Here is a 25,946-nt window from a genome sequence, read left to right as displayed (position 1 = left end):
TTTTCCTTCTATAGTAGCCTTTGATAAATTGGTGGTTAGGTTCAATGGAATGCACAGTCTCTGCAACATATCCTGTGCATTTTGTCATTTAAATATTCTACGTCATACAGTATGCGTTAAAAAAATATATATACATATAGAAATGTAACCTTTTATTTAACTAGGCAAGTCAGTTAAGAACAAATTCTTATTGAGAATTACGGCCAAACCCGGCCAACGCTGGGCCAATTGTGCGCCGCCCAAGGGGACTCCCAATCACCGCCGGATATGATGTGTGTGTCCCAATGCTACGAGGTGTTTGGTGGGTGGAGATGGGCGTCGTTGTTGAGTCGAGATGAGGGCATCACGCCGTTTAGACGCGAGGGAACGAGCTCAGAGATTCTAAAAATGTACTGTACTACATTTTCTCATATATAGTAGTACAGTGTAACGATAGGCTAAAACTGCTTATCCAATATAAATTCCCGATCGCGCTTGTATGCAATGCCATTGGGACAGTGCCTTCCGGTCGATCGGTGGTCTCACACCGAACTGCGCATGTAAAGGCTGTCAACTCAAAGGCATTCCTTCGATATAAAGTTGTTTTTGACGAAAATTAAAACGTGTCAGTTTGTCACTTTCTCGAGGTTGGAGAAAGAACATGTTCAACTACTTAAGACATAGTCTCTAATCTAGGTTCTGCCTTTTTATATTTCTAGAAAATGAATAATTTAGGAATTACTTTTTCACTTCTCTCATTGACTTCTCAAAAACCCCGGCCTAGTCTGTTTCACAAGCATTCCCGGAAGAATTGCGATGTTGCGCCTCTGGGGGTAGAAACTCTGTGCTCACGTCCTACATCCCCCCGCCCACACATTCCAAAAGGTGATTGACCGAACCCCGACGTGTCCAATGAGGAAAGTATTTTCGGCTGAGTGCGAGGAGTTTGGGATTTCATTGGGGAAGGACTTTCTTCGTAGTTGCTGTTGGATGGAAGTAGGTGACACGTAACTAAAATTGAAAGTGTTTGTAGGCCTCGTATACATCGGGATTTTGATTTCTGTTATACAGGGATGGACAACATCTGAACGCGTTGCAATGGGAATCTGTTACATCCGGTCTGGTTTTGTTTCCGAATAGAGTGAGCTTTGCTTCTGCATTAATAAGCACAATGACAAATTCTGCTTCTCATGAAACATCGGAGAGAGTTTGCTGTGTGTAGTGTTGTCAAACGAAAATCCAAGGAAAAGTTTTTTTTAAATAAATTAAAAAACGTATTCCTTCGGCCTTCAAAACGCCGTTTTGTGGGCCACAATGAATCCAACATATTCACTAAACTTGCCTCATCTTTAAAGTGTTTCTGGTTCCCTCTGTTTAATAATGCTTGGGGACGACTGAGGTGAGAAGGGGCTTGAGGTAGTTAATAGTAGAAAGTTTAGACGAAGTTTGCACACAAGTGACCCGACGATCGCTTGTGCAGGCGGCGGGGAGAGGAGCGATTCAATCATGGGGAACGGAGTGTGTTCTCGGAGGCAGCGGAGAATCTTCCAGTCTCTCCTTCTCATCACGGTGCTTTTCGGAATGATTTATGGCGGGATGATATCGTATGAGATGCACAATCAGTTGAAGAGGACTGAGGCGATGGCTGTCAAGTACCAGCAACATCAAGAGTCGCTCTCGGCGCAGCTTCAAGGTAAATATTTTCCAGAACAGAGGTTTGAACAAGGAAAGGAAAGGAAGGCGAGAGAGAGGGTGATGTTCGAATGAGTGACTTGAATTTTGTACTTTTTATGACTTCCTTTTCATTCTTCTTTAGCGATATCTGATTTTACTCAAATAAACAAGTGCATCCGTTTTTGAAAGTGTCGAAATCGCTCTGTTTACTGTAATGGAGGGGGTGGGTTGAACTTGAGTTTAGCACATATCATCCCATATTTACCCTTTAGCCAAGCATAATACCGGCGCCTAAGATGTTATTTGGAGTTTGGTCGAGTCCCATGGAATGTCCTTTCTTGATAAATGATTTATGGCTGCAAAGGGTCGGACCCACCTGGTGGCCTCGGTGCCGGAAGGCTCTGCACCTCTGGAACCCTCACGAGTCAGACCGGTCAGTCGCCTGGCATTCTAAACGCATAGGTCACTCCCTCTACAGCTGCTTTCTCTATGTAGGCCCTAGTCTGTAGATACACGGAACCGACAATTGTTATGTTTGGTTGTACAATTTGTGCTTTCTAGGTTAGTTCAAAACGTACACTTCAATTTTCATATACTTTGTTACATCACCTCGTTTAGGCTACACGCATGGTGGTTGTTCCGTGTTGTAAATGTGCTGTATGCACAGATGGACAGTCAATTAAGAATACATGGACCCGCCACTCTGTCTGAGGTAACTCACTTCAGTGTCCGCTCATTGTTGTGGAGTGATGCTTTTGTTCCCCTCGCTGTCATTCAATATCTACTCTCCACTGTTGATAGCGTTAATGTGACCTATATTTATAGATGGACCGTAAAACAGCCTGTGGGGGAATATCGATTCACATTTTCCCCTTTTGACAACGGTGCAGCTGTTAACTGCCGAACATTACCAAGACTGGCCCCTTCACTCTGCCAACGACGCTGGTGACCAAGTTCCTCTCAGTAGCCTAGTTACTGTATTTACATGTTGTCTACTAGACAGTTGGCAGACAGTCTCACGCAGAGCAATGGACAATAACTGCATTGAAGTGAGAAGTCTTAAGTTGCAATCAAAGAGATTTATCAGTCAAATACACTGAACAAAAACATGTACATGTAACATATAGCGTTGGGCCTATGTTTCATGAGTGGAAATAAAAGATCACAGGAATGTTCCATATGCACATTTCTCAACAACAACAACAATCTGCAAATTTGTTTACGTCTTTGTTAGTGAGCATTTCTCATTTGGCAAGATAATCCATCCACCTGACAGGTGTGGCATATCAAGAAGCTGATTAAACATAATGATCATTATAGGTGCACCTTGTGCTGGGGGACAATAAAAGGCCGATCTAAAACTAACCGTTTTGTCAGACAACACAATGCCACAGATTGAAGTTTTGAGGGAGTGTGCAATTGGCATGTTGACTGTAGGAATGTCCTCCAGAGATGTTGCCAGAGAATTGAATGTTAATTTCTCTACACTAAGCTCTACAACGGCGTTTTATAGAATTTGGTAGTATGTCCAACCAACCTCACGACCACAGATCATATCTAACCACGCCAGCCCAGGACCTCCATATCCGTCTTCTTCACCTGCGGGATCGTCTGAGACTAGCCACCTGGACAGCTGATGAAACTGTGGGTTTTGCACAACTGAAGAATTTCTGCACAAACTGTCAGAAACCGTCTCAGGGATGCTCATCTGCCTGCTCGTCGTCCTCACCAGGGTTCTTGACCTGACTGCAGATCGGCGTCGTAACCGACTTCTGAAGGGAAATGCTCATCTTCAATGGCCGGTGGTACGCTGGAGAAGTGTTCTCTTCACGGATGAATCCCAGTGTCAACTGTACCAGATGTCAGACAGCATGTATGGCGTTGTGTGGGCAGACTGCCCCGTGGGGTTATGGGATGGGTCCTTTTTTTTTCGAGCTTGAGACCTGGGACACAGGGTTGTTTGTTCCTGGTACAACAGGGGTTTCTCTGGGTTTGAACACTGTTCTAGACTTGATTCAATGCCTCCTTCCCACTCTATCCTGCCTTGTCCCTTTACTTTCCTCCCCCAGCCTCTCTACTTCCACCCTTCTCTCTACCTCTCCTCTTCTCTCTACCTCTCCCCTTCTCTCTACCTCTCCCCTTCTCTCTACCTCTCCCCTTCTCCTCTACCTCTCCTCTTCTCTCTACCTCTCCTCTTCTCTCTACCTCTCCTCTTCTCTCTACCTCTCCTCTTCTCTCTACCTCTCCCCTTCTCTCTACCTCTCCTCTTCTCTCTACCTCTCCTCTTCTCTCTACCTCTCCCCTTCTCCTCTACCTCTCCTCTTCTCTCTACCTCTCCTCTTCTCTCTACCTCTCCTCTTCTCTCTACCTCTCCTCTTCTCTCTACCTCTCCTCTTCTCTCTACCTCTCCCCTTCTCTCTACCTCTCCCCTTCTCTCTACCTCTCCTCTTCTCTCTACCTCTCCTCTTCTCTCTACCTCTCCTCTTCTCTCTACCTCTCCCCTTCTCTCTACCTCTCCCCTTCTCTCTACCTCTCCCCTTCTCTCTACCTCTCCTCTTCTCTCTACCTCTCCTCTTCTCTCTACCTCTCCCCTTCTCTCTACCTCTCCCCTTCTCTCTACCTCTCCTCTTCTCTCTACCTCTCCTCTTCTCTCTACCTCTCCCCTTCTCTCTACCTCTCCTCTTCTCTCTACCTCTCCTCTTCTCTCTACCTCTCCCCTTCTCTCTACCTCTCCCCTTCTCCTCTACCTCTCCCCTTCTCCTCTACCTCTCCCCTTCTCCTCTACCTCTCCCCTTCTCCTCTACCTCTCCCCTTCTCCTCTACCTCTCCCCTTCTCCTCTACCTCTCCCCTTCTCTCTACCTCTCCCCTTCTCTCTACCTCTCCCCTTCTCTCTACCTCTCCCCTTCTCTCTACCTCTCCCCTTCTCTCTACCTCTCCCCTTCTCTCTACCTCTCCTCTTCTCTCTACCTCTCCCCTTCTCTCTACCTCTCCCCTTCTCTCTACCTCTCCCCTTCTCCTCTACCTCTCCCCTTCTCCTCTACCTCTCCCCTTCTCCTCTACCTCTCCCCTTCTCCTCTACCTCTCCCCTTCTCCTCTACTTCTCCCCTTCTCCTCTACCTCTCTTCTGTCTCCCAGTGGTGTGTGTTTTTGCTTCACAGTTTGTCTCTGTCCTGACTTCCCCTCACCTAATCCATCAGGCCCCGACGGTCTTGACTGAGAGAGATGCATGGCCTAATCTAAAAGAGATCACTGGCACTGAGAAATTAACACATTGGAGCTGCACAGCTCAGACCACTCTCTCATGTCTTGGTGCCTGGTAAAGGTATGGTCCCAGTCTATGGGTATCTCTCAATAGTCTAACGTTTCTTCCTTTCCTCATTTCCTTTCCTTCACCCACACTAAGCTGAGAAGTGGACAGGTGGAAGTACAGGTCGGCTTCCTACCACCTTGTTGCTTCCACTCCCCTTGTGTCCAAATCAGTGGCGGTAATGAGATGTAGCCTACCCAGAATATGTGTTGTGTTAAAGGGACTTACTAGCACTGTTTAATAAGTACACAGTTTAAACCTGTGATGTTGAGTGCATGTACAATAGGCCTTTGTTAAAGCTACCTATTGTAATACAGTGACGGCACAGGCGCTCTGGCACAGGCGCTCTTCTGGCTAAGGCGCTCTGGCGACGGCACAGGCGCTCTGGCGACGGTACAGGCGCTCTTCTGGCAAAGGCGCTCTGGCGACGGCACAGGCACTCTGGCGACGGCAAAGGCGCTCTGGCACAGGCGCTCTGGCGACGGCACAGGCGCTCTGGCGACGGCACAGGCGCACTTCTGGCAAAGGCGCTCTGGCGACGGCACAGGCGCTCTGGCAAAGGCGCTCTGGCGACGGCACAGGCGCTCTGGCAAAGGCGCTCTGGCGACGGCACAGGCGCTCTGGCAAAGGCGCTCTGGCGACGGCACAGGCGCTCTGGCAAAGGCGCTCTGGCGACGGTAAAGGCGCTCTGGCATTTCGGTGCTGCTATGATTTTCCAGGTTGTATTATACGGTCAACGTGCCAAGATATTTGACTTTGGTTTTCATGATGTTACTCTACCCCCTTTTTAACGTCTGGAGAAACACTCGTTCTCTTATCGACAAAGACTAATAGTTTTTCTGATAACTTTTTGGAAATAAAGCTTCTCCTCCCAACCGTGCTATTTTGCTTGTAAAATTATTACTTCCTTTACCCACTTTGGGATTTGAGAAGAGGTGGGGATAGGTAAAGGTGAGAGGTCAATCTCAGGGACTGTGGAGTATCACACCTGACTATCATTCAGTGAATGGCAATGCCAGAATACACACTCTGAACCAATACAGAACACCCTCACACGTACAGTACACAACACAGCAAAGGATCTGTTTGCCTGTTCAAAGCCTATAATTGTGTGTGTGTGTGTGTGTGTGTGTGTGAGTGAAGTCTAAATGTTTGTATCATAGACAGCTTTCTGTTTAGCTTCCAGTCCAGATGGCCCAGTGAGAACATCCCCTCACAGTAACTCTTTCTCCCTCATCCTCCTCTCTGTTCTCTCTCTCCCTCATCCTCCTCTGTTTTCTCTCTCTCTCTCCCTCACCCTCCTCTCTGTTTTCTCTCTCTCTCTCTCTCCCTCATCCTCCTCTCTGTTCTCTCTCTCCCTCATCCTCCTCTGTTTTCTCTCTCTCTCCCTCACCCTCCTCTCTGTTTTCTCTCTCTCTCTCTCTCCCTCATCCTCCTCTCTGTTCTCTCTCTCCCTCATCCTCCTCTGTTTTCTCTCTCTCTCCCTCACCCTCCTCTCTGTTTTCTCTCTCTCACCCTCCTCTGTTTTTTCTCTCTCTCTCTCTCTCCCTCACCCTCCTCTCTGTTTTTTCGCTCTCTCTCTCTCTCTCTCCCTCATCCTCCTCTCTGTTCTCTCTCTCTCTCTCATCCTCTCTGTTCTCTCTCTCTCTCTCTCTCTCTCTCTCTCTCTCCCTCATCCTCCTCTCTGTTTTCACTCTCTCTCCCTCATCCTCTGTTTTCTCTCTCTCTCCCTCATCCTCCTCTCTGTTCTCTCTCTCTCTCTCCCTCATCCTCCTCTCTGTTCTCTCTCTCTCCCTCATCCTCCTCTCTGTTCTCTCTCTCTCTCCCTCATCCTCCTCTCTGTTCTCTCTCTCTCTCTCCCTCATCCTCCTCTCTGTTCTCTCTCTCTCTCTCCCTCATCCTCCTCTCTGTTCTCTCTCTCTCTCCCTCATCCTCCTCTCTGTTCTCTCTCTCTCTCCCTCATCCTCCTCTCTGTTCTCTCTCTCTCTCCCTCATCCTCCTCTCTGTTCTCTCTCTCTCTCCCTCATCCTCCTCTCTGTTCTCTCTCTCTCTCCCTCATCCTCCTCTCTGTTCTCTCTCTCTCTCCCTCATCCTCCTCTGTTTTCTCTCTCTCCCTCATCCTCCTCTGTTTTCTCTCTCTCTCTCTCCCTCATCCTCCTCTGTTTTCTCTCTCTCTCTCCCCCTCATCCTCTGTTTTCTCTCTCTCTCTCTCCCTCATCCTCCTCTGTTTTCTCTCTCTCCCTCATCCTCCTCTGTTTTCTCTCTCTCTCTCTCCCTCATCCTCCTCTGTTTTCTCTCTCTCTCTCCCCCTCATCCTCTGTTTTCTCTCTCTCTCTCTCCCTCATCCTCCTCTGTTTTCTCTCTCTCCCTCATCCTCCTCTCTGTTTTCTCTCGCTCCCTCATCCTCCTCTCTGTTTTCTCTCGCTCCTTCATCCTCCTCTCTGTTTTCTCTCTGTTTCTCAGTGGTGTATGAGCATCGCTCGCGTCTAGAGAAGTCTCTGCAGAAGGAACGTATGGAGCACAAGAAGGCCAAAGAGGGTGAGAGAGAGAGCAGACAATACTGTCTAAATTACTTCATGAAGAACATCAATCCTCAATCATACACTCTTTACAACCGTGGCGATCTTCCCCTCCTTTCTCCATCAGATTATCTGGTGTATAAACTTGAAGCCCAACAGTCACTGAACACGGAGAAGGTAGGCCTTAGTCCTCAGCTCTAGTACTAATGACAGAAAGAGATGCTGTTAAATTCACCATTAATGTACCCATCTGGTTCAGTAGGACTGTTAAATGATTCTGTCTGACTGCCAACATCTGTCCAGACTGAGCAACAGTTCTATTCTAATGGTTTTATTAGGTCAGCAGCACTGATGTCACTTCCTGCTGTGGGCTGAAATGCCTCTGAGGGGTGTGTGTTTGGAGTTGTTGGTAATGTAATATTAAAGGACGAGTAGAGACGGGGATTGGAAATGTTTGTCGTTTGTTAAACAGCAGGACTCCAGCAATAAATTCAACTCTTTACATGGACAGCACCAGATGCTGAAGGTCAGTATCCACACACACACACTGACCCACACATTGACACACACACACACACACACACACACACGCACACTGACCCACACACTGACACACGCACACTGACCCACACACACGCACACTGACCCACACACACACACACACACACTGACCCACACACACACTGACACACACACACACACACTGACACACACACACACACACTGACCCACACACACACACACACTGACCCACACACACACACACACACACACACACTGACCCACACACACACACACTGACCCACTGACCCGCACTCTGTCCCTGTTGTTTTAGAAGCAGCATGAGGACCTGAAGAAGCAGCACTATGAGCTGCAGGAGCAGCATCAGATTCAGGGAGAGGACCACGGCAAGGCCTTGGACGAACACAAGGACCGCTTCGACAAACTACAGCAGACCAAAGAGATGGAAGTCTCCAAACTCAAAGGTGCACCCATTCACGGACTGGGATGGACGGACGGACCCACCCACAGACAGCGACTGACGCGCCCACAGACGGACCCACCCACCCTCCCACCCACCCACAGACGGACCCACCCACCCACAGACGGTCCCACCCACCCACAGACAGCGACTGACGCACCCACAGACACGGACAGACCCAGAGCCAGTCAGTCAGCCAGCTACCCACCCACCCAGAGTCAGCCAGCTACCCACCCACCCAGAGTCAGCCAGCTACCCACCCACCCAGAGTCAGCCAGCCACCCACCCACCCAGAGTCAGCCAGCTACCCACCCACCCACCCAGAGTCAGCCAGAGTCAGCCAGAGTCAGCCAGCTACCCACCCACCCAGCCAGAGTCAGCCAGCTACCCACCCACCCAGCCAGAGTCAGCCAGCTACCCACCCACCCAGCCAGAGTCAGCCAGCTACCCACCCACCCAGCCAGAGTCAGCCAGCTACCCACCCACCCAGCCAGAGTCAGCCAGCTACCCACCCACCCAGCCAGAGTCAGCCAGCTACCCACCCACCCAGCCAGAGTCAGCCAGCTACCCACCCACCCAGCCAGAGTCAGCCAGCTACCCACCCACCCAGCCAGAGTCAGCCAGCTACCCACCCACCCAGCCAGAGTCAGCCAGCTACCCACCCACCCAGCCAGAGTCAGCCAGCTACCCACCCACCCAGCCAGAGTCAGCCAGCTACCCACCCACCCAGCCAGAGTCAGCCAGCTACCCACCCACCCAGCCAGAGTCAGCCAGAGTCAGCCAGAGTCAGCCAGCTACCCACCCACCCAGCCAGAGTCAGCCAGCTACCCACCCACCCAGCCAGAGTCAGCCAGCTACCCACCCACCCAGCCAGAGTCAGCCAGCTACCCACCCACCCAGCCAGAGTCAGCCAGCTACCCACCCACCCAGCCAGAGTCAGCCAGCTACCCACCCACCCAGCCAGAGTCAGCCAGCTACCCACCCACCCAGCCAGAGTCAGCCAGCTACCCACCCACCCACCCAGAGTCAGCCAGCTACCCACCCACCCACCCAGAGTCAGCCAGAGTCAGCCAGAGTCAGCCAGCTACCCACCCACCCACCCAGAGTCAGCCAGCTACCCACCCACCCACCCAGAGTCAGCCAGCTACCCACCCACCCACCCAGAGTCAGCCAGAGTCAGCCAGACAGACAGGAGTGAATACTAGGTCTTTGTCTCCCTCTCCTGACTTGTAGCGATGTTGCAGTTTGGAGTTGAGAAGGTGTGTGGCATAATAACGTTGTAATAAATACTGTGTCTTTATGTCATTACTGTAGAGAATGTGAATAATCTGCGAGAGGAGAATAAGCAGCTGAGGAAAGCTCACCAGGACATCCGAGTCCAGTTGCAGGATGCACGGGTGAGTCCTGAGAATACTAGAGCTTGGTCTGAGTACGACCTGGAATTGTTTCTGTAAATGTGTACATAATGAATATGGAAAAAGCTATGTTAAGGTCATTGGAAAGCTAGGAGCATCCATCACCATGTTGTTTTTTATCATACTATATTGTTGTTGTTGTTGATAATATTACAGATAGTACATAAGGACTTGAAGGCTGCCCATGATCAGCTTGCACTGACGCTAGAGGACCACAAGAGCGCGCTGGTTGCAGCTCAGGTAGGGAGACACACTGACTGTTCTTTCTAACAGTCTAGGGACTATCCTGGTTTCTAACACGCTGTCTAGGGACTATCCTGGTTTCTAACACGCTGTCTAGGGACTATCCTGGTTTCTAACACGCTGTCTAGGGACTATCCTGGTTTCTAACATGATGTCTAGGGACTATCCTGGTTTCTGACACGCTGTCTAGGGACTATCCTGGTTTCTAACACGCTGTCTAGGGACTATCCTGGTTTCTAACACGCTGTCTAGGGACTATCCTGGTTTCTAACATGATGTCTAGGGACTATCCTGGTTTCTAACACGCTGTCTAGGGACTATCCTGGTTTCTAACACGCTGTCTAGGGACTATCCTGGTTTCTAACACGCTGTCTAGGGACTATCCTGGTTTCTAACACGCTGTCTAGGGACTATCCTGGTTTCTAACATGATGTCTAGGGACTATCCTGGTTTCTGACACGCTGTCTAGGGACTATCCTGGTTTCTAACACGCTGTCTAGGGACTATCCTGGTTTCTAACACGCTGTCTAGGGACTATCCTGGTTTCTAACACGCTGTCTAGGGACTATCCTGGTTTCTAACATGATGTCTAGGGACTATCCTGGTTTCTAACACGCTGTCTAGGGACTATCCTGGTTTCTAACATGCTGTCTAGGGACTATCCTGGTTTCTAACACGCTGTCTAGGGACTATCCTGGTTTCTAACACGCTGTCTAGGGACTATCCTGGTTTCTAACACGCTGTCTAGGGACTATCCTGGTTTCTAACACGCTGTCTAGGGACTATCCTGGTTTCTAACACGCTGTCTAGGGACTATCCTGGTTTCTAACACGCTGTCTAGGGACTATCCTGGTTTCTAACATGATGTCTAGGGACTATCCTGGTTTCTAACATGCTGTCTAGGGACTATCCTGGTTTCTAACACGCTGTCTAGGGACTATCCTGGTTTCTGACATGCTGTCTAGGGACTATCCTGGTTTCTTAACATGCTGTCTAGGGACTATCCTGGTTTCTAACATGTCTAGGGACTATCCTGGTTTCTGACACGCTGTCTAGGGACTATCCTGGTTTCTAACATGCTGTCTAGGGACTATCCTGGTTTCTAACATGTCTAGGGACTATCCTGGTGAAGAACAGGAAGACATGACTCTCAGAGCAGCAGTGTTGGTGTGTGTGTGTTGGGGCGGTGGGAGGATGGGGGTCAGGTGGGTTCGTTCACTACGGGGTTTCTGAGCTTGGGCGGCACATCAAAATCATTCTGAAGATAATCTGTCGGGAAAATCTAATGGGGGTGATTGGTGGGAGAGGGGGAGGGAGAGAGAGACATAAGAATTCTATAGCTTTGGCTGTCAGAAAAGGCATGGAGTCCGTTTTGATAAACAGGGTGTTGCAGCTTAACTGGTTCGGTCCATTTGATGTACAAGGGGGAGAAAGGACTGTACCACTAATTCTGGAAAAGGGGGGGGGGTGATATGACCTGGCCTAATGGTCCTTTGTTCAGATGTCTTGCCATCTGTAGGTGGGCTGTCCTGCTGCCTGCCTGTCCCCCTCGCACCACTGACCCCTGATCTTCTGGCTTGCTCGACGCCGTCTTCATGGTTCTGCCGACGCTGCCTCCTAACGCACTTCTAACCTTTGGCTAACCTTTGGCTAATGCAAGTTTGCAAGTGCCCTTCAATACATCCGACTTGAGGTTGTTTGCATGTCCTGGCCTCACTGTTTTCTTATGGTTTATTTAATGGTTGTCTGATGGTCTCTCCTCAGGTCCAGGTGGATGAGTTTAAACAACTCAAAGAGACCCTGATCAGAATGCCCAGCCTTCGACATGATCAAAACCCCTCCCACCAACATGCCCAGCCAGCTGCTGTGTTGGCCAAGCCCCATGAACAGGGCCCACCCTCTCCACAGTCAGCTGCCTTATTCGCTGAGCCCCGCGTAGAAGCACACACCCACGAGGAAGACCACAGGGACACACAATCCAGGGTACACTGTCTCACACATACAAACACACACTACCATACACTCTCATCCTCTTAACACACTGTGTTCTTCTAATAAGCATCTGCAGGAAGAGGAAGTGGGCAAGCCAGAGTTCCAGTCTCAGCCTGCCCAGTCCCGCCATGCCGAGAAAGAGGGATATGGGGATGCAGAGGGGGAGGCGGAGAGGAGGAGAGAGCTGGAGGAGGAAGAGATGGAGCAGGCGGGACAGCCCCAGAAGCTGGAGGAGGAATCTGAACAACCGCAGGAGGACGAGGGGTTGGAGGAGGAACAAGACCAGCCAGACGACAACGCTCTGGACCGTCAGAGACGCCAACCACAACTGGTAAGAACCACTTTAGAACCCGTTAGAATACAAGCTCTTTAAAACATCATTAGAACCCGTTAGAACTGTTAGAATACAAGCTCTTTAAAACATCATTAGAACCCGTTAGAACTGTTAGAATACAAGCTCTTTAAAACATCATTAGAACCCGTTAGAATACAAGCTCTTTAAAACATCATTAGAACCCGTTAGAACTGTTAGAATACAAGCTCTTTAAAACATCATTAGAACCCGTTAGAACTGTTAGAATACAAGCTCTTTAAAACATCATTAGAACCCGTTAGAATACAAGCTCTTTAAAACATCATTAGAACCCGTTAGAACTGTTAGAATACAAGCTCTTTAAAACATCATTAGAACCTGTTGTCTCATTGTCTGTCTGGTTTCCCCAGGATCCACAAAATGACATCCACCTCGTCCCTGAGACCCACCTTCAGCAGGAGGCCCACGTGACCCAGGAGCGGGTGAAGTCCGCCTACGAGCAGCAGCAGGAGCAGCAGCGCCTGGAGGCTGAGAGGACCCAGAGGACGAGGGAGCTCCAGCTGCGCCAGGAGGCCCTGCTGGCCCAGAGAATGACCGTGCAGAGGGAGAGAGAGCTGCGTCTGCGAGCTCAGCGCGCGAGAGAGGAGGAGCAGCATCGAGAGGCGGACCGTCGGGAACAGCTGCTGAAGGAGGAGCAGATCAGGTCAGGGGGCAGGGGTCACAGGTTATGTAGAGGTCACGAAGGTCTCGGTTCAATTCATCAATTACTTATTGAAAAGAGTTTGACCCCACAACATGCTCATGGAATGGTGTTCCATTGTGTTGTAATGTTAATGTTGCTCAGGAAGAAGAGTAACTATGAGAACGTAGACAATGACATCGTCCAAGGTGATGAAGAACCTCATACTGATGACGACGAAGGTGAGAGAATCAATCAAACTCGTCAAACATTTTCCGTCTGGATTCTGGAAGCATTATTAAAGAGGGAGACCGATATAGACCGTTACACACTATGTTTTATTTTATGAATTTGTCTGAAATAAGGCCTTGACAAGTGTGATTGCATACAGTGCATTGCCGAAGTATTCAGACCCCTCCCCTTATTCAGACCCCTCCCCTTATTCAGACCCCTCCCCTTATTCAGACCCCTCCCCTTATTCTAAAATGGATTTGATAAATTAAGAAAATCCTCAGCAATCTACACACAATACCCCATAATGACAAAGAGAAAACATGTTTTTACAAATGTTTGCTCATTTATTCAATTTTTTTTTTTTTAAACATGAGTATTCAGACCCTTTGCTATGAGACTCGAAATGGAGGTCAGGTCCATCCTGTTTCCATTGATCATCTTTGAAGATGTTTCTACAACTTGATTGGAGTCCACCTGTGGTAAATTCAATTGATTGGACCTGATTTGGAAAGGCACACCTGTCTATATAAGGTCCCACAGTTGACAGTGCATGTCAGAGTAAAAACCGAGCTGTGAGGTTGAAGGAATTGTCCGTAGAGCTCCGAGACAGGATTGTGTCGCGGTTCAGATCTGGGGAAAGGTACCAAAACATTTCTGCAGCATTGAAGGTCTCCAAGAACACAGTGGCATCCATTCTTAAATGGAAGAAGAGTCTTCCTAGAGTTGGCCACCCGGCCAAACTGAGCAATCAGGTGAGAAAGGCCTTGGTTAGGGAGGTGTCCAAGAACCCAATGGTCACTCTGACAGAGTTCCTCTGAGAACCTTCCAGAATGGCAACCATCTCTGCAGCACTCCACCAATCAGGCCTTTATAGAAGAGTGGCCAGACAGAAGCCACTCCTCAGTGAAAGGCACATAACAGCCCGCTTGGAGTTTGCCAAAAGGCACCTAAAGTACTCCCAGACCTTGAGAAACAAGATTTCCTGGTCTGATGAAACCAAGATTGAACTCTTTGGCCTGAATGCCAAGCTTCATGTCTGGAGGAAACCTGGCACCATCCCTACGGTAAAGCATGGTGGTGGCAGCATCATGCTGTGGGGATGTTTTTCAGCGGCAGGGACTGGGAGACTAGTCAGGATCGAGGGAAAGATGAACAGAGTAAAATACAGAGAGATCCTTGATGAAATCCTGCTCTAGAGGACTCAGGACCACAGACTGGGGCGAAGGTTCACCTTCCAACAGGACAATGACCCTAAGCACACAGCCAAGACAACGCAGGAGTGGCTTCGGGACAAGTCTCTGAATGTCCTTGAGTGGCCCAGCCAGAGTCCGGACTTGAACCAGATCAAACATATCTGGTGAGACCTGAAAATAGCTGTGCAGCGACGCTCCCCATCCAACCTGGCAGAGCTTGAGAGGATCTGCAGAGAATAATGGGAGAAACTCCCCAAATACAGGTATGCCAAGCTTATAGCGTCATACCCAAGAAGACTCAAGGGTGTAATCACTGCCAAAGGTGCTTCAACAAAGTACTGAGTAAAGGGTCTGAATACTTATGTAAATGTCATTTTATTTTTATGTAAATGTGAAAAGAAAAAAAAAATCTGAACCATTTTATGCTTTTGTCATTATGGGGTATTGTGTGTAGAATTTAACCCATTTCAGAATAAGGCAGTAACGTAACAAAATGTGGGAAAAGTCAAGGGGTCTGAATTCTTTACATGCTTATCTGGCTGGCTTGCGGTATGTACAGAGAGGGACCCTCACATGGAGCATGATGAGGAGGAGCAAGATGAGGAGGACCACCGCCGAGTACCACAACTACAGGAGGTGAGACGAGTCTTTAGATCAGTCTACCTGATTTCAATGATCCACCGACAGTCATATGGTCCATAACCACTAGGCTACCTGCCTCCTCTACACTCTAACCACTAGGCTACCTGCCTCCTCTACACTCTAACCACTAGGCTACCTGCCTCCTCTACATTCTAACCACTAGGCTGCCTGCCTCCTCTACACTCTAACCACTAGGCTACCTGCCTCCTCTACACTCTAACCACTAGGTTGCCTGCCTCCTCTACACTCTAACCACTAGGCTACCTGCCTCCTCTACACTCTAACCACTAGGCTACCTGCCTCCTCTACACTCTAACCACTAGGCTACCTGGCTCCTCTACACTCTAACCACTAGGTTGCCTGCCTCCTCTACACTCTAACCACTAGGCTACCTGCCTCCTCTACACTCTAACCACTAGGCTACCTGCCTCCTCTACACTCTAACCACTAGGTTGCCTGCCTCCTCTACACTCTAACCACTAGGCTACCTGCCTCCTCTACACTCTAACCACTAGGCTACCTGCCTCCTCTACACTCTAACCACTAGGTTGCCTGCCTCCTCTACACTCTAACCACTAGGCTACCTGCCTCCTCTACACTCTAACCACTAGGCTACCTGCCTCCTCTACACTCTAACCACTAGGCTACCTGCCTCCTCTACACTCTAACCACTAGGCTACCTGGCTCCTCTACACTCTAACCACTAGGCTACCTGCCTCCTCTACACTCTAACCACTAGGCTACCTGCCTCCTCTACACTCTAACCACTAGGCTACCTGCCTCCTCTACACTCTAACCACTAGGCTACCTGGCACCTCTACACTCTAACCACTAGGCTACCTGCCTCCTCTACACTCTAACCACTAGGCTACCTGCCTCCTCTACATTCTAACCACTAGGCTGCCTGCCTCCTCTACACTCTAACCACTAGGCTACCTGCCTCCTCTACACTCTAACCACTAGGCTACCTGCCACCTCTACACTCTAACCACTAGGCTACCTGCCTCCTCTACACTCTAACCACTAGGCTACCTGCCTCCTCTACACTCTAACCACTAGGTTACCTGCCTCCTCTACACTCTAACCACTAGGCTACCTACCTCCTCTACACTCTAACCACTAGGCTGCCTGCCTCCTCTACACTCCTCTAATCACTAGGCTACCTACCTCCTCTACACTCTAACCACTAGGCTATCTGCCTCCTCTACACTCTAACCACTAGGCTACCTGCCTCCTCTACACTCTAACCACTAGGCTACCTGCCTCCTCTACACTCTAACCACTAGGCTACCTGCCTCCTCTACACTCTAACCACTAGGCTACCTGGCACCTCTACACTCTAACCACTAGGCTACCTGCCTCCTCTACACTCTAACCACTAGGCTACCTGCCTCCTCTACACTCTAACCACTAGGCTACCTGCCAGCTCTACACTCTAACCACTAGGCTACCTGCCTCCTCTACACTCTAACCACTAGGCTGCCTGCCTCCTCTACACTCTAACCACTAGGCTACCTGCCTCCTCTACACTCTAACCACTAGGCTACCTGCCAGCTCTACACTCTAACCACTAGGCTACCTGCCTCCTCTACACTCTAACCACTAGGCTACCTGCCTCCTCTACACTCTAACCACTAGGCTACCTGCCTCCTCTACACTCTAACCACTAGGCTACCTGCCTCCTCTACACTCTAACCACTAGGTTACCTGCCTCCTCTACACTCTAACCACTAGGCTACCTGCCAGCTCTACACTCTAACCACTAGGCTGCCTGCCACCTCTACACTCTAACCACTAGGCTACCTGCCTCCTCTACACTCTAACCACTAGGTTGCCTGCCTCCTCTACACTCTAACCACTAGGCTGCCTGCCTCCTCTACACTCTAACCACTAGGCTACCTGCCTCCTCTACACTCTAACCACTAGGCTACCTGCCTCCTCTACACTCTAACCACTAGGCTACCTGCCTCCTCTACACTCTAACCACTAGGCTACCTGCCTCCTCTACACTCTAACCACTAGGCTACCTGCCTCCTCTACACTCTAACCACTAGGCTACCTGCCTCCTCTACACTCTAACCACTAGGCTACCTGCCTCCTCTACACTCTAACCACTAGGTTACCTGCCTCCTCTACACTCTAACCACTAGGCTACCTGCCTCCTCTACACTCTAACCACTAGGCTACCTGCCTCCTCTACACTCTAACCACTAGGCTACCTGCCTCCTCTACACTCTAACCACTAGGCTACCTGCCACCTCTACACTCTAACCACTAGGCTACCTGCCTCCTCTACACTCTAACCACTAGGCTGCCTGCCACCTCTACACTCTAACCACTAGGCTACCTGCCTCCTCTACACTCTAACCACTAGGCTGCCTGCCTCCTCTACACTCTAACCACTAGGCTACCTGCCTCCTCTAGACTCTAACCACTAGGTTACCTGCCTCCTCTAGACTCTAACCACTAGGCTACCTGCCTCCTCTACACTCTAACCACTAGGCTACCTGCCTCCTCTACACTCTAACCACTAGGCTGCCTGCCACCTCTACACTCTAACCACTAGGCTACCTGCCTCCTCTACACTCTAACCACTAGGCTGCCTGCCTCCTCTACACTCTAACCACTAGGCTACCTGCCTCCTCTACACTCTAACCACTAGGCTGCCTGCCTCCTCTACACTCTAACCACTAGGCTGCCTGCCTCCTCTACACTCTAACCACTAGGCTGCCTGCCTCCTCTACACTCTAACCACTAGGCTGCCTGCCTCCTCTACACTCTAACCACTAGGCTACCTGCCTCCTCTACACTCTAACCACTTTCCCTGCCTGATACAAACATCAGCCTCAACCATAGCCACAGTCCCTTGGGTGTTGTCTAGTGTTCTTTCCCTGTCTGCGTGCGCATGGATAGTAAAACCAGAAAGACCCACCCCCTATCTGAACTGTGATCTGCACAGTTTCACGCGCAACACACTGACACTCTCTCTCCTTCCCTCCCGTCCTGCAGGGGGCGGTAGAGGGCGACCCAGAGGATGACCCTAATAACCAGGGAGAGGATGAGTTTGACGTGGCAGAGGAGCAGCATCTTCAGCATAGGGAGGAAGAGGAGGCAGACACGCACCCTAACCCCAATCACCCAGCCGTAGACGAGGAACTGGTGGTGAGAGGAGGGAGGGAGGAAATGAGGGATTAGAGAGAGAGGGGGAGAAAGGAAGGAAGGAAGGAGACGACAGTTGGAAATCGTCTGAGATATGAGGATGATAAACTTGGTGGTGAGAGGAGGGAGGGAGGAAATGAGGGATTATAGAGAGAGAGAGGGAGGGAGGAAGGAGATGACAGTTGGAAATCGTCTGAGATATGAGGATGATAAACTTGGTGGTGAGAGGACGGAGGGAGGAAGGAAGGAAGGAAGGAGACAACAGTTGGAAATCATCTGAGATATGAGGATGATAAACTTGGCCTGACACATGCAACGGGTAAAAGTTGTTCCAGCGACCTTGACATGGTAACAGTTGTCATGGTTTCTGTGTTTACAGATGGCGGTAAACCCCGACCAGCAGGAAGACAACCGGGATGAGATGTATCCGGAGGACGAGGTACACACACACACACTACTCTCTCACACACACACACACACACACACACACTACTCTCTCACACACACTTCACACACACACACACACACTACACTCTCACACTCACACACACACACTACACTCTCACACTCACACACACACACTACACTCTCACACACACACACTACACTCACACTCACACTCACACTACACACACACACTACACTCACTCACACACACACACACACACACTCACACTCACACTACACACACACACTACACTCACTCACACACACACACACACACACACACACACACACACACACACACTACTCTCACACACACACACTACTCTCTCTCTCACACACACACACACACACACACACACACACACACTACTCTCACACACACACACTACTCTCACACACACACACACTACTCACACACACAGGTCTAAACATAGGGAGAAGACATGGTCTGATGGTGGTTAACCCTGTTAGGTACAGGAGGATTTGGCCGGGGGGCAGAAGAGGGAGGAGGAGGAGGAGCCATACAACGAGGAGAACGAAGAACACGTGAGTCTAGAACACTATGGAATATTGTACGTTGGACCCCTGAGTGGGAAAACGACTGTGGGTTTGGCCTGTTAAACACACTTTCTTTAGGGTCTCTGGGCGTGTCTGATCACCCCCAAGCTCGTTCTGGGGGTGTGTGTGTGTGCCTCTCCCCTATCTAAACACTAGTAAATGATCTGACACTGCTCCACAATGGTAGTCTGTCACCGGTCCACCATACTTGCCTCAATGTTCTAGAATGTTGGCCTGTATTCCATGTTCTCACATTACTGCTCTAGAACATTCCATCGGTGGCAGTTCCTAGAGTCACGTGTATATATTTGGCTGCTCTAGTGTAGAACATTGCTCCACTCCACTTCCTGTCTATGGTTCTACCCAACTGGGGACTGTGTTTGTTCTGCTACAGGAAGAAGTGAAAGAGCAAGAGGTCCCAGCAGAGAAAGAGGGAGAACACAGGACAGGAGAGATCCACGAGGAGGAGCACTACGAAGACGAGGTGGGGGTTGGACGGGACGAGCGGCCCAATCGAAGGGAGATGTGAGCTGGACAGAGACATTGACCAATGAGAGTGCCTTTCCCCATCACTGGGAGCCAATCAGATCTCACTATTGCTCCCTCTAAAGGAGTAAAATCAGGCACCCACTCGGCATTCCGATTGGAATTCTACTGGAATGTCTGTTGGACATGGGATGGTATTCCCTTTAGTTTGTGTGTGGGACTGGGACAAAGATTTTGGTTTATTAGTATTTCTCCTTTGCAAAGATAATCCATCCACTTGACAGGTTTTTCATATCATGAAGCTGATTAAACAGCATGGTCATTATACAGGTTTTCACCTTGTGCTGGGGACAGTAAAAGGCCACACTAAAATGTGCAGTTTTGTCACAACACAATGCCACAGATGTGTCAAGTTTTGAGGGAGCGTGCGATTGGCATGATGACAGCAGGAATGTCCACCAGAGCTGCTGCCAGAGCATTTCATGTTAATTTCTCTACCATAAGCCACCTCCAATGTCGTTTTTAGAGATTTTGGCACCACCTCAGACCATGTGTAACCACGCCAGTCCAAGACTTCCACTTCCGGCTTCTTCACCTGCGTGATCTTCTGAGACTAGCTACCGGGACAGCTGATCAAACTAGGGAGTATTTCTGTCTGTAATAAAGCCATTTTTTTTGGGGGGGGGAACTCATTCTGACTGGCTGAACCTGGGAGGGCATAGGCCCACCCACTTGCAAGCCAGGCCCACCCATGGCTGAGCCCCTGTCCAGTCATGTGAAATCCATAGATTAGGGCCTAATTAATATATTTCAATTGACTGATTTCCTTAAATGAACTGCAACTCAGTAAAATCATAGACATTTTTGCATGTTGCCTTTAAAAAAAACCAAAAGTTGTGTGTGTGTGTGTGTGTGTGTGTGTGTGTGTATGTTTGTACACACACGTCTTTCCATCTATTGACCTATCAGACAGACATGAGAAAGTCATGTTGCTGTACACTGTCTGTTTGTGCCCAGAAAGAGATGGAAGATTTGTGTCTATTTGAGTGTCAGTCTTTTTAAATTCGTTCTGTAAAAAAAAAAATGTTTACACCAAATTCCTCTCAATGTACGTTTTTAGTAGGACATACTTTCCAGTCTTCTGTTGTATTTATTGTCGATATGATATATATGACAATCCTTATGGGTGGATCTGAAAATGTTTCTCCAATGTTCTCAAATCGTCATGAAATCGACTGTGTCCTTACTGCAGGAAATAACTGCTGTATCACGGATGACAACAGTAGGAGAGCCGCTCATTTTCATTCTTCCGTTTGACTTGTCGACGTTGCTGGTCCTCTTGTTACTAGCTGAGTACGCATTGCCAGTGGATCACAGGTCCTTTTCATAGTGTAGTTGACCTGTTGACCTGGATGTAAATCACAAATATCCACTTGACCCGTTCACCCGATCCTTAATCACAACTGTCTGTATAGAAATACAAAACATTTGGACATATTTTTCCACCTGCCTGAAAAAAAAACCCAAAAAGTTTATTTGGTAACAACAAAGAGAATGTGGTTGAATTAAACGTATAAAATATTTAGTACCTAGAGGCTGGTGTGAGGAACTAACATGATGCCGTGTCTCTTGCTGCAGTGGAGCTACCAGAGGTGAACTGATACAGTCCATCTCACCTTTCCTTTAGGAAATCAAACGTCTCTGAACAGAACGACGATGAGACGTGAGAGAAAATACTTCAAACACATATTTCACCCGTCTTCAGCCTTTACCCCGAGGACCAAGATAATCTCATCAGCCACGTTGGCCCTCTTCCTCTGTGTGTCCCCCGGGGGGGCTCTGGGATGTTGGAGTGGGAACGATTTCAGAGGTGACTCATTAATGTGCTAATAGCAGGCTGGTGTAGCGCGCACACACACACACCCACACCCTACAGTCATGAGTGTTCAGTGATGCTAAGCTCTCTCTCTTCAAGGTCTCATCTGGAGTCATGGAGGCTGTTTCTGGTCTCCTATTGGATGAATAACTATTCATTAATCGTTTCCGTGTCTCCTGTTGCCAGAGGCCAAATCCTATCTTGAGACGCAAATACATAACCAATCCCTCTCCCCAAATCTTCTTTTGACATCGATGCATGATTTATGTGAAGGTTTGAATTAAGAGTGAATCTCAATTTAGGATTCAGCCCCAAGGGAACATCCCAAATATTTAGTATTACTAATAGTATTGCAATACTATCATGCAGACTTTTTGTTGTCCAGAGAGACCAAGGTAATGAACACTCAGTGCTCTAGAGTGTTGTTGTCCTGAGAGACCAAGGTAAAGGGCACTCTGTGCTCTAGAGTGTTGTTGTCCAGAGAGACCAAGGTAAAGGACACTCAGTGCTCTAGAGTGTTGTTGTCCTGAGAGACCAAGGTAAAGGACACTCAGTGCTCTAGAGTGTTGTTGTCCAGAGAGACCAAGGTAAAGGACACTCAGTGCTCTAGAGTGTTGTTGTCCTGAGAGACCAAGGTAATGGACACGAAGTGCTCTAGAGTGTTGTTGTCCCGAGAGACCAAGAAGCAGAGATCAACGAGGCGGAGAACTACTAAGACAGGGAGGTGGGGGTTGGACGGGACAAGCGGACCAATCAAGACCGTGCGTGAGAGCATGAGTCTGTGTTCAGGTCCACAGTCTCTGCCTGTTGAGGTTTCAGGGGGAAGTGATGTCAACACCATTATTAAAAGATAATTCTGATGCTACTGGATATGAATAAATGAACTGCTGTTGACAGACAGGATGGGACATTCTGAATGTGACCCATTATCCTGTGTGTGTGTCCTGTCACATGAAGCACAGGGGTCATTAAACAGTCATCATAAGAGGTTACAGGAGTGTTGTTTGAAAGAGGGAAGGGATGGAGGTGGACGGTCAGAGTGATGTCTATGTTGTACACAGTTGGGATTGCTGTGAGGCTGACCTCTGACTCCACTGTTCTCTGTGCCAGTAGGACAGCATCATGTACCTGCCTGATAAGATATCTCCCTCCCGCAAAGCCAAGTTCCAACATGAGCCTCAGTGTCTTCCTAGATCAGCCTAACACAGTCCAGTCACACAACTCAAACCCTGGGACAAGTGTCTTCCTAGATCAGCCTAACACAGTCCAGTCACAACTCAAACCCCAGGACAAGTAAAAACAACAGTGTCTTCCTAGATCAGCCTAACACAGTCCAGTCACACAACTCAAACCCTGGGACAAGTGTCTTCCTAGATCAGCCTAACACAGTCCAGTCACAACTCAAACCCTGGGACAAGTGTCTTCCTAGATCAGCCTAACACAGTTCAGTCACAACTCAAACCCTGGGACAAGTAAAAACAACAGTGTCTTCCTAGATCAGCCTAACACAGTTCAGTCACACAACTCAAACCCTGGGACAAGTGTCTTCCTAGATCAGCCTAACACAGTCCAGTCACACAACTCAAACCCTGGGACAAGTGTCTTCCTAGATCAGCCTAACACAGTCCAGTCACACAACTCAAACCCTGGGACAAGTGTCTTCCTAGATCAGCCTAACACAGTCCAGTCACAACTCAAACCCTGGGACAAGTGTCTTCCTAGATCAGCCTAACACAGTTCAGTCACAACTCAAACCCCAGGACAAGTAAAAACAACAGTGTCTTCCTAGATCAGCCTAACACAGTCCAGTCACAACTCAAACCCTGGGACAAGTGTCTTCCTAGATCAGCCTAACACAGTCCAGTCACAACTCAAACCCCAGGACAAGTAAAAACAACAGTGTCTTCCTAGATCAGCCTAACACAGTCCAGTCACAACTCAAACCCTGGGACAAGTGTCTTCCTAGATCAGCCTAACACAGTCCAGTCACACAACTCAAACCCTGGGACAAGTGTCTTCCTAGATCAGCCTAACACAGTCCAGTCACACAACTCAAACCCTGGGACAAGTGTCTTCCTAGATCAGCCTAACACAGTCCAGTCACAACTCAAACCCTGGGACAAGTGTCTTCCTAGATCAGCCTAACACAGTCCAGTCACAACTCAAACCCTGGGACAAGTGTCTTCCTAGATCAGCCTAACACAGTCCAGTCACAACTCAAACCCTGGGACAAGTGTCTTCCTAGATCAGCCTAACACAGTTCAGTCACAACTCAAACCCCAGGACAAGTAAAAACAACTGTGTCTTCCTAGATCAGCCTAACACAGTCCAGTCACAACTCAAACCCTGGGACAAGTGTCTTCCTAGATCAGCCTAACACAGTTCAGTCACAACTCAAACCCCAGGACAAGTAAAAACAACTGTGTCTTCCTAGATCAGCCTAACACAGTCCAGTCACAACTCAAACCCTGGGACAAGTGTCTTCCTAGATCAGCCTAACACAGTCCAGTCACAACTCAAACCCCAGGACAAGTAAAAACAACTGTGTCTTCCTAGATCAGCCTAACACAGTCCAGTCACAACTCAAACCCTGGGACAAGTGTCTTCCTAGATCAGCCTAACACAGTCCAGTGACAACTCAAACCCCAGGACAAGTAAAAACAACAGTGTCTTCCTAGATCAGCCTAACACAGTCCAGTCACAACTCAAACCCCAGGACAAGTAAAAACAACAGTGTCTTCCTAGATCAGCCTAACACAGTCCAGTCACAACTCAAACCCTGGGACAAGTGTCTTCCTAGATCAGCCTAACACAGTCCAGTCACAACTCAAACCCTGGGACAAGTGTCTTCCTAGATCAGCCTAACACAGTCCAGTCACAACTCAAACCCTGGGACAAGTGTCTTCCTAGATCAGCCTAACACAGTCCAGTCACAACTCAAACCCTGGGACAAGTGTCTTCCTAGATCAGCCTAACACAGTTCAGTCACAACTCAAACCCTGGGACAAGTGTCTTCCTAGATCAGCCTAACACAGTCCAGTCACAACTCAAACCCTGGGACAAGTGTCTTCCTAGATCAGCCTAACACAGTTCAGTCACAACTCAAACCCTGGGACAAGTGTCTTCCTAGATCAGCCTAACACAGTCCAGTCACAACTCAAACCCTGGGACAAGTGTCTTCCTAGATCAGCCTAACACAGTTCAGTCACAACTCAAACCCTGGGACAAGTGTCTTCCTAGATCAGCCTAACACAGTCCAGTCACACAGCTCAAACCCTGGGACAAGTGTCTTCCTAGATCAGCCTAACACAGTCCAGTCACAACTCAAACCCTGGGACAAGTGTCTTCCTAGATCAGCCTAACACAGTCCAGTCACACAGCTCAAACCCTGGGACAAGTGTCTTCCTAGATCAGCCTAACACAGTCCAGTCACACAACTCAAACCCTGGGACAAGTGTCTTCCTAGATCAGCCTAACACAGTCCAGTCACAACTCAAACCCTGGGACAAGTGTCTTCCTAGATCAGCCTAACACAGTCCAGTCACAACTCAAACCCTGGGACAAGTGTCTTCCTAGATCAGCCTAACACAGTCCAGTCACAACTCAAACCCTGGGACAAGTGTCTTCCTAGATCAGCCTAACACAGTCCAGTCACACAACTCAAACCCTGGGACAAGTGTCTTCCTAGATCAGCCTAACACAGTCCAGTCACACAACTCAAACCCTGGGACAAGTGTCTTCCTAGATCAGCCTAACACAGTCCAGTCACACAACTCAAACCCTGGGACAAGTAAAAACAACTGTGTAGTGTATTATCAAATATACACAATATACAGCATTAGTAGGCCTACTAAAAATGTCTAGAGTGAATTATTTATGAAATGACTATTATAGTCCTAAACCGCTCAGTTTGATGTCACAGAATGTTACACATCCTGGTGGCTGCTGGGAGTTGTAGTCCAGGAGTCATGGAATCTTCTGGGAGCTTGGGGATTCCATCCAGAACTCTGAGTTTTGGCAAACAGGAGAACACACTGCAGAGAGGAGAGGGAAACGAAGTAGCATCCCACAGGGTCAAACATATCAACTACTCCACTACATTCTAACATGTTATCATCTTTTATCTCCTCCTCTCTCCCTCACCTCCTCTCCCTCCCTCTATCCCCTCCTCTCCCTCCCTCTATCCCCCTCACCTCCTCTCCCTCCCTCTATCCCCTCACCTCCTCTCTCTATCCCCCTCACCTCCT

General features: G+C 48.9%; 1 protein-coding gene across 6 annotated transcripts; it reads left to right on the top strand.

The window, feature by feature from the left end:
* Nucleotides 1-836: 836 nt before the first annotated feature.
* LOC110489558 (Golgi integral membrane protein 4) lies at nucleotides 837-20,907 on the top strand. 6 transcript variants are annotated; one of them, XM_036961136.1, is made up of 17 exons: nucleotides 837-975; nucleotides 1,460-1,672; nucleotides 7,425-7,499; nucleotides 7,608-7,657; nucleotides 7,953-8,006; nucleotides 8,316-8,466; nucleotides 9,777-9,859; nucleotides 10,034-10,117; nucleotides 11,885-12,103; nucleotides 12,180-12,443; nucleotides 12,836-13,128; nucleotides 13,270-13,346; nucleotides 15,091-15,167; nucleotides 18,183-18,335; nucleotides 18,712-18,771; nucleotides 19,251-19,325; nucleotides 19,732-20,907. In XM_036961136.1, exons 2-17 carry the CDS (start codon nucleotides 1,486-1,488, stop codon nucleotides 19,864-19,866), a joined length of 2,037 nt encoding a protein of 678 aa, XP_036817031.1. In that variant the 5' UTR covers nucleotides 837-975; nucleotides 1,460-1,485; the 3' UTR covers nucleotides 19,867-20,907. The 6 variants fall into 6 exon arrangements, with proteins under 6 accessions (XP_036817031.1, XP_036817034.1, XP_036817032.1 ...); XM_036961137.1 differs by having other exon boundaries at nucleotides 839-1,672; nucleotides 7,956-8,006; XM_036961138.1 differs by having other exon boundaries at nucleotides 840-1,672; nucleotides 12,189-12,443.
* The last annotated feature ends 5,039 nt before the right edge of the window (nucleotides 20,908-25,946 follow it).

Source organism: Oncorhynchus mykiss, chromosome 24 (genome assembly GCF_013265735.2).
Source record: "Oncorhynchus mykiss isolate Arlee chromosome 24, USDA_OmykA_1.1, whole genome shotgun sequence".
NCBI lineage: Eukaryota > Metazoa > Chordata > Actinopteri > Salmoniformes > Salmonidae > Oncorhynchus > Oncorhynchus mykiss.
The sequence above is the reverse complement of the archived record's forward strand: the minus strand, read 5'-3'. Positions and strand labels throughout refer to the sequence as shown.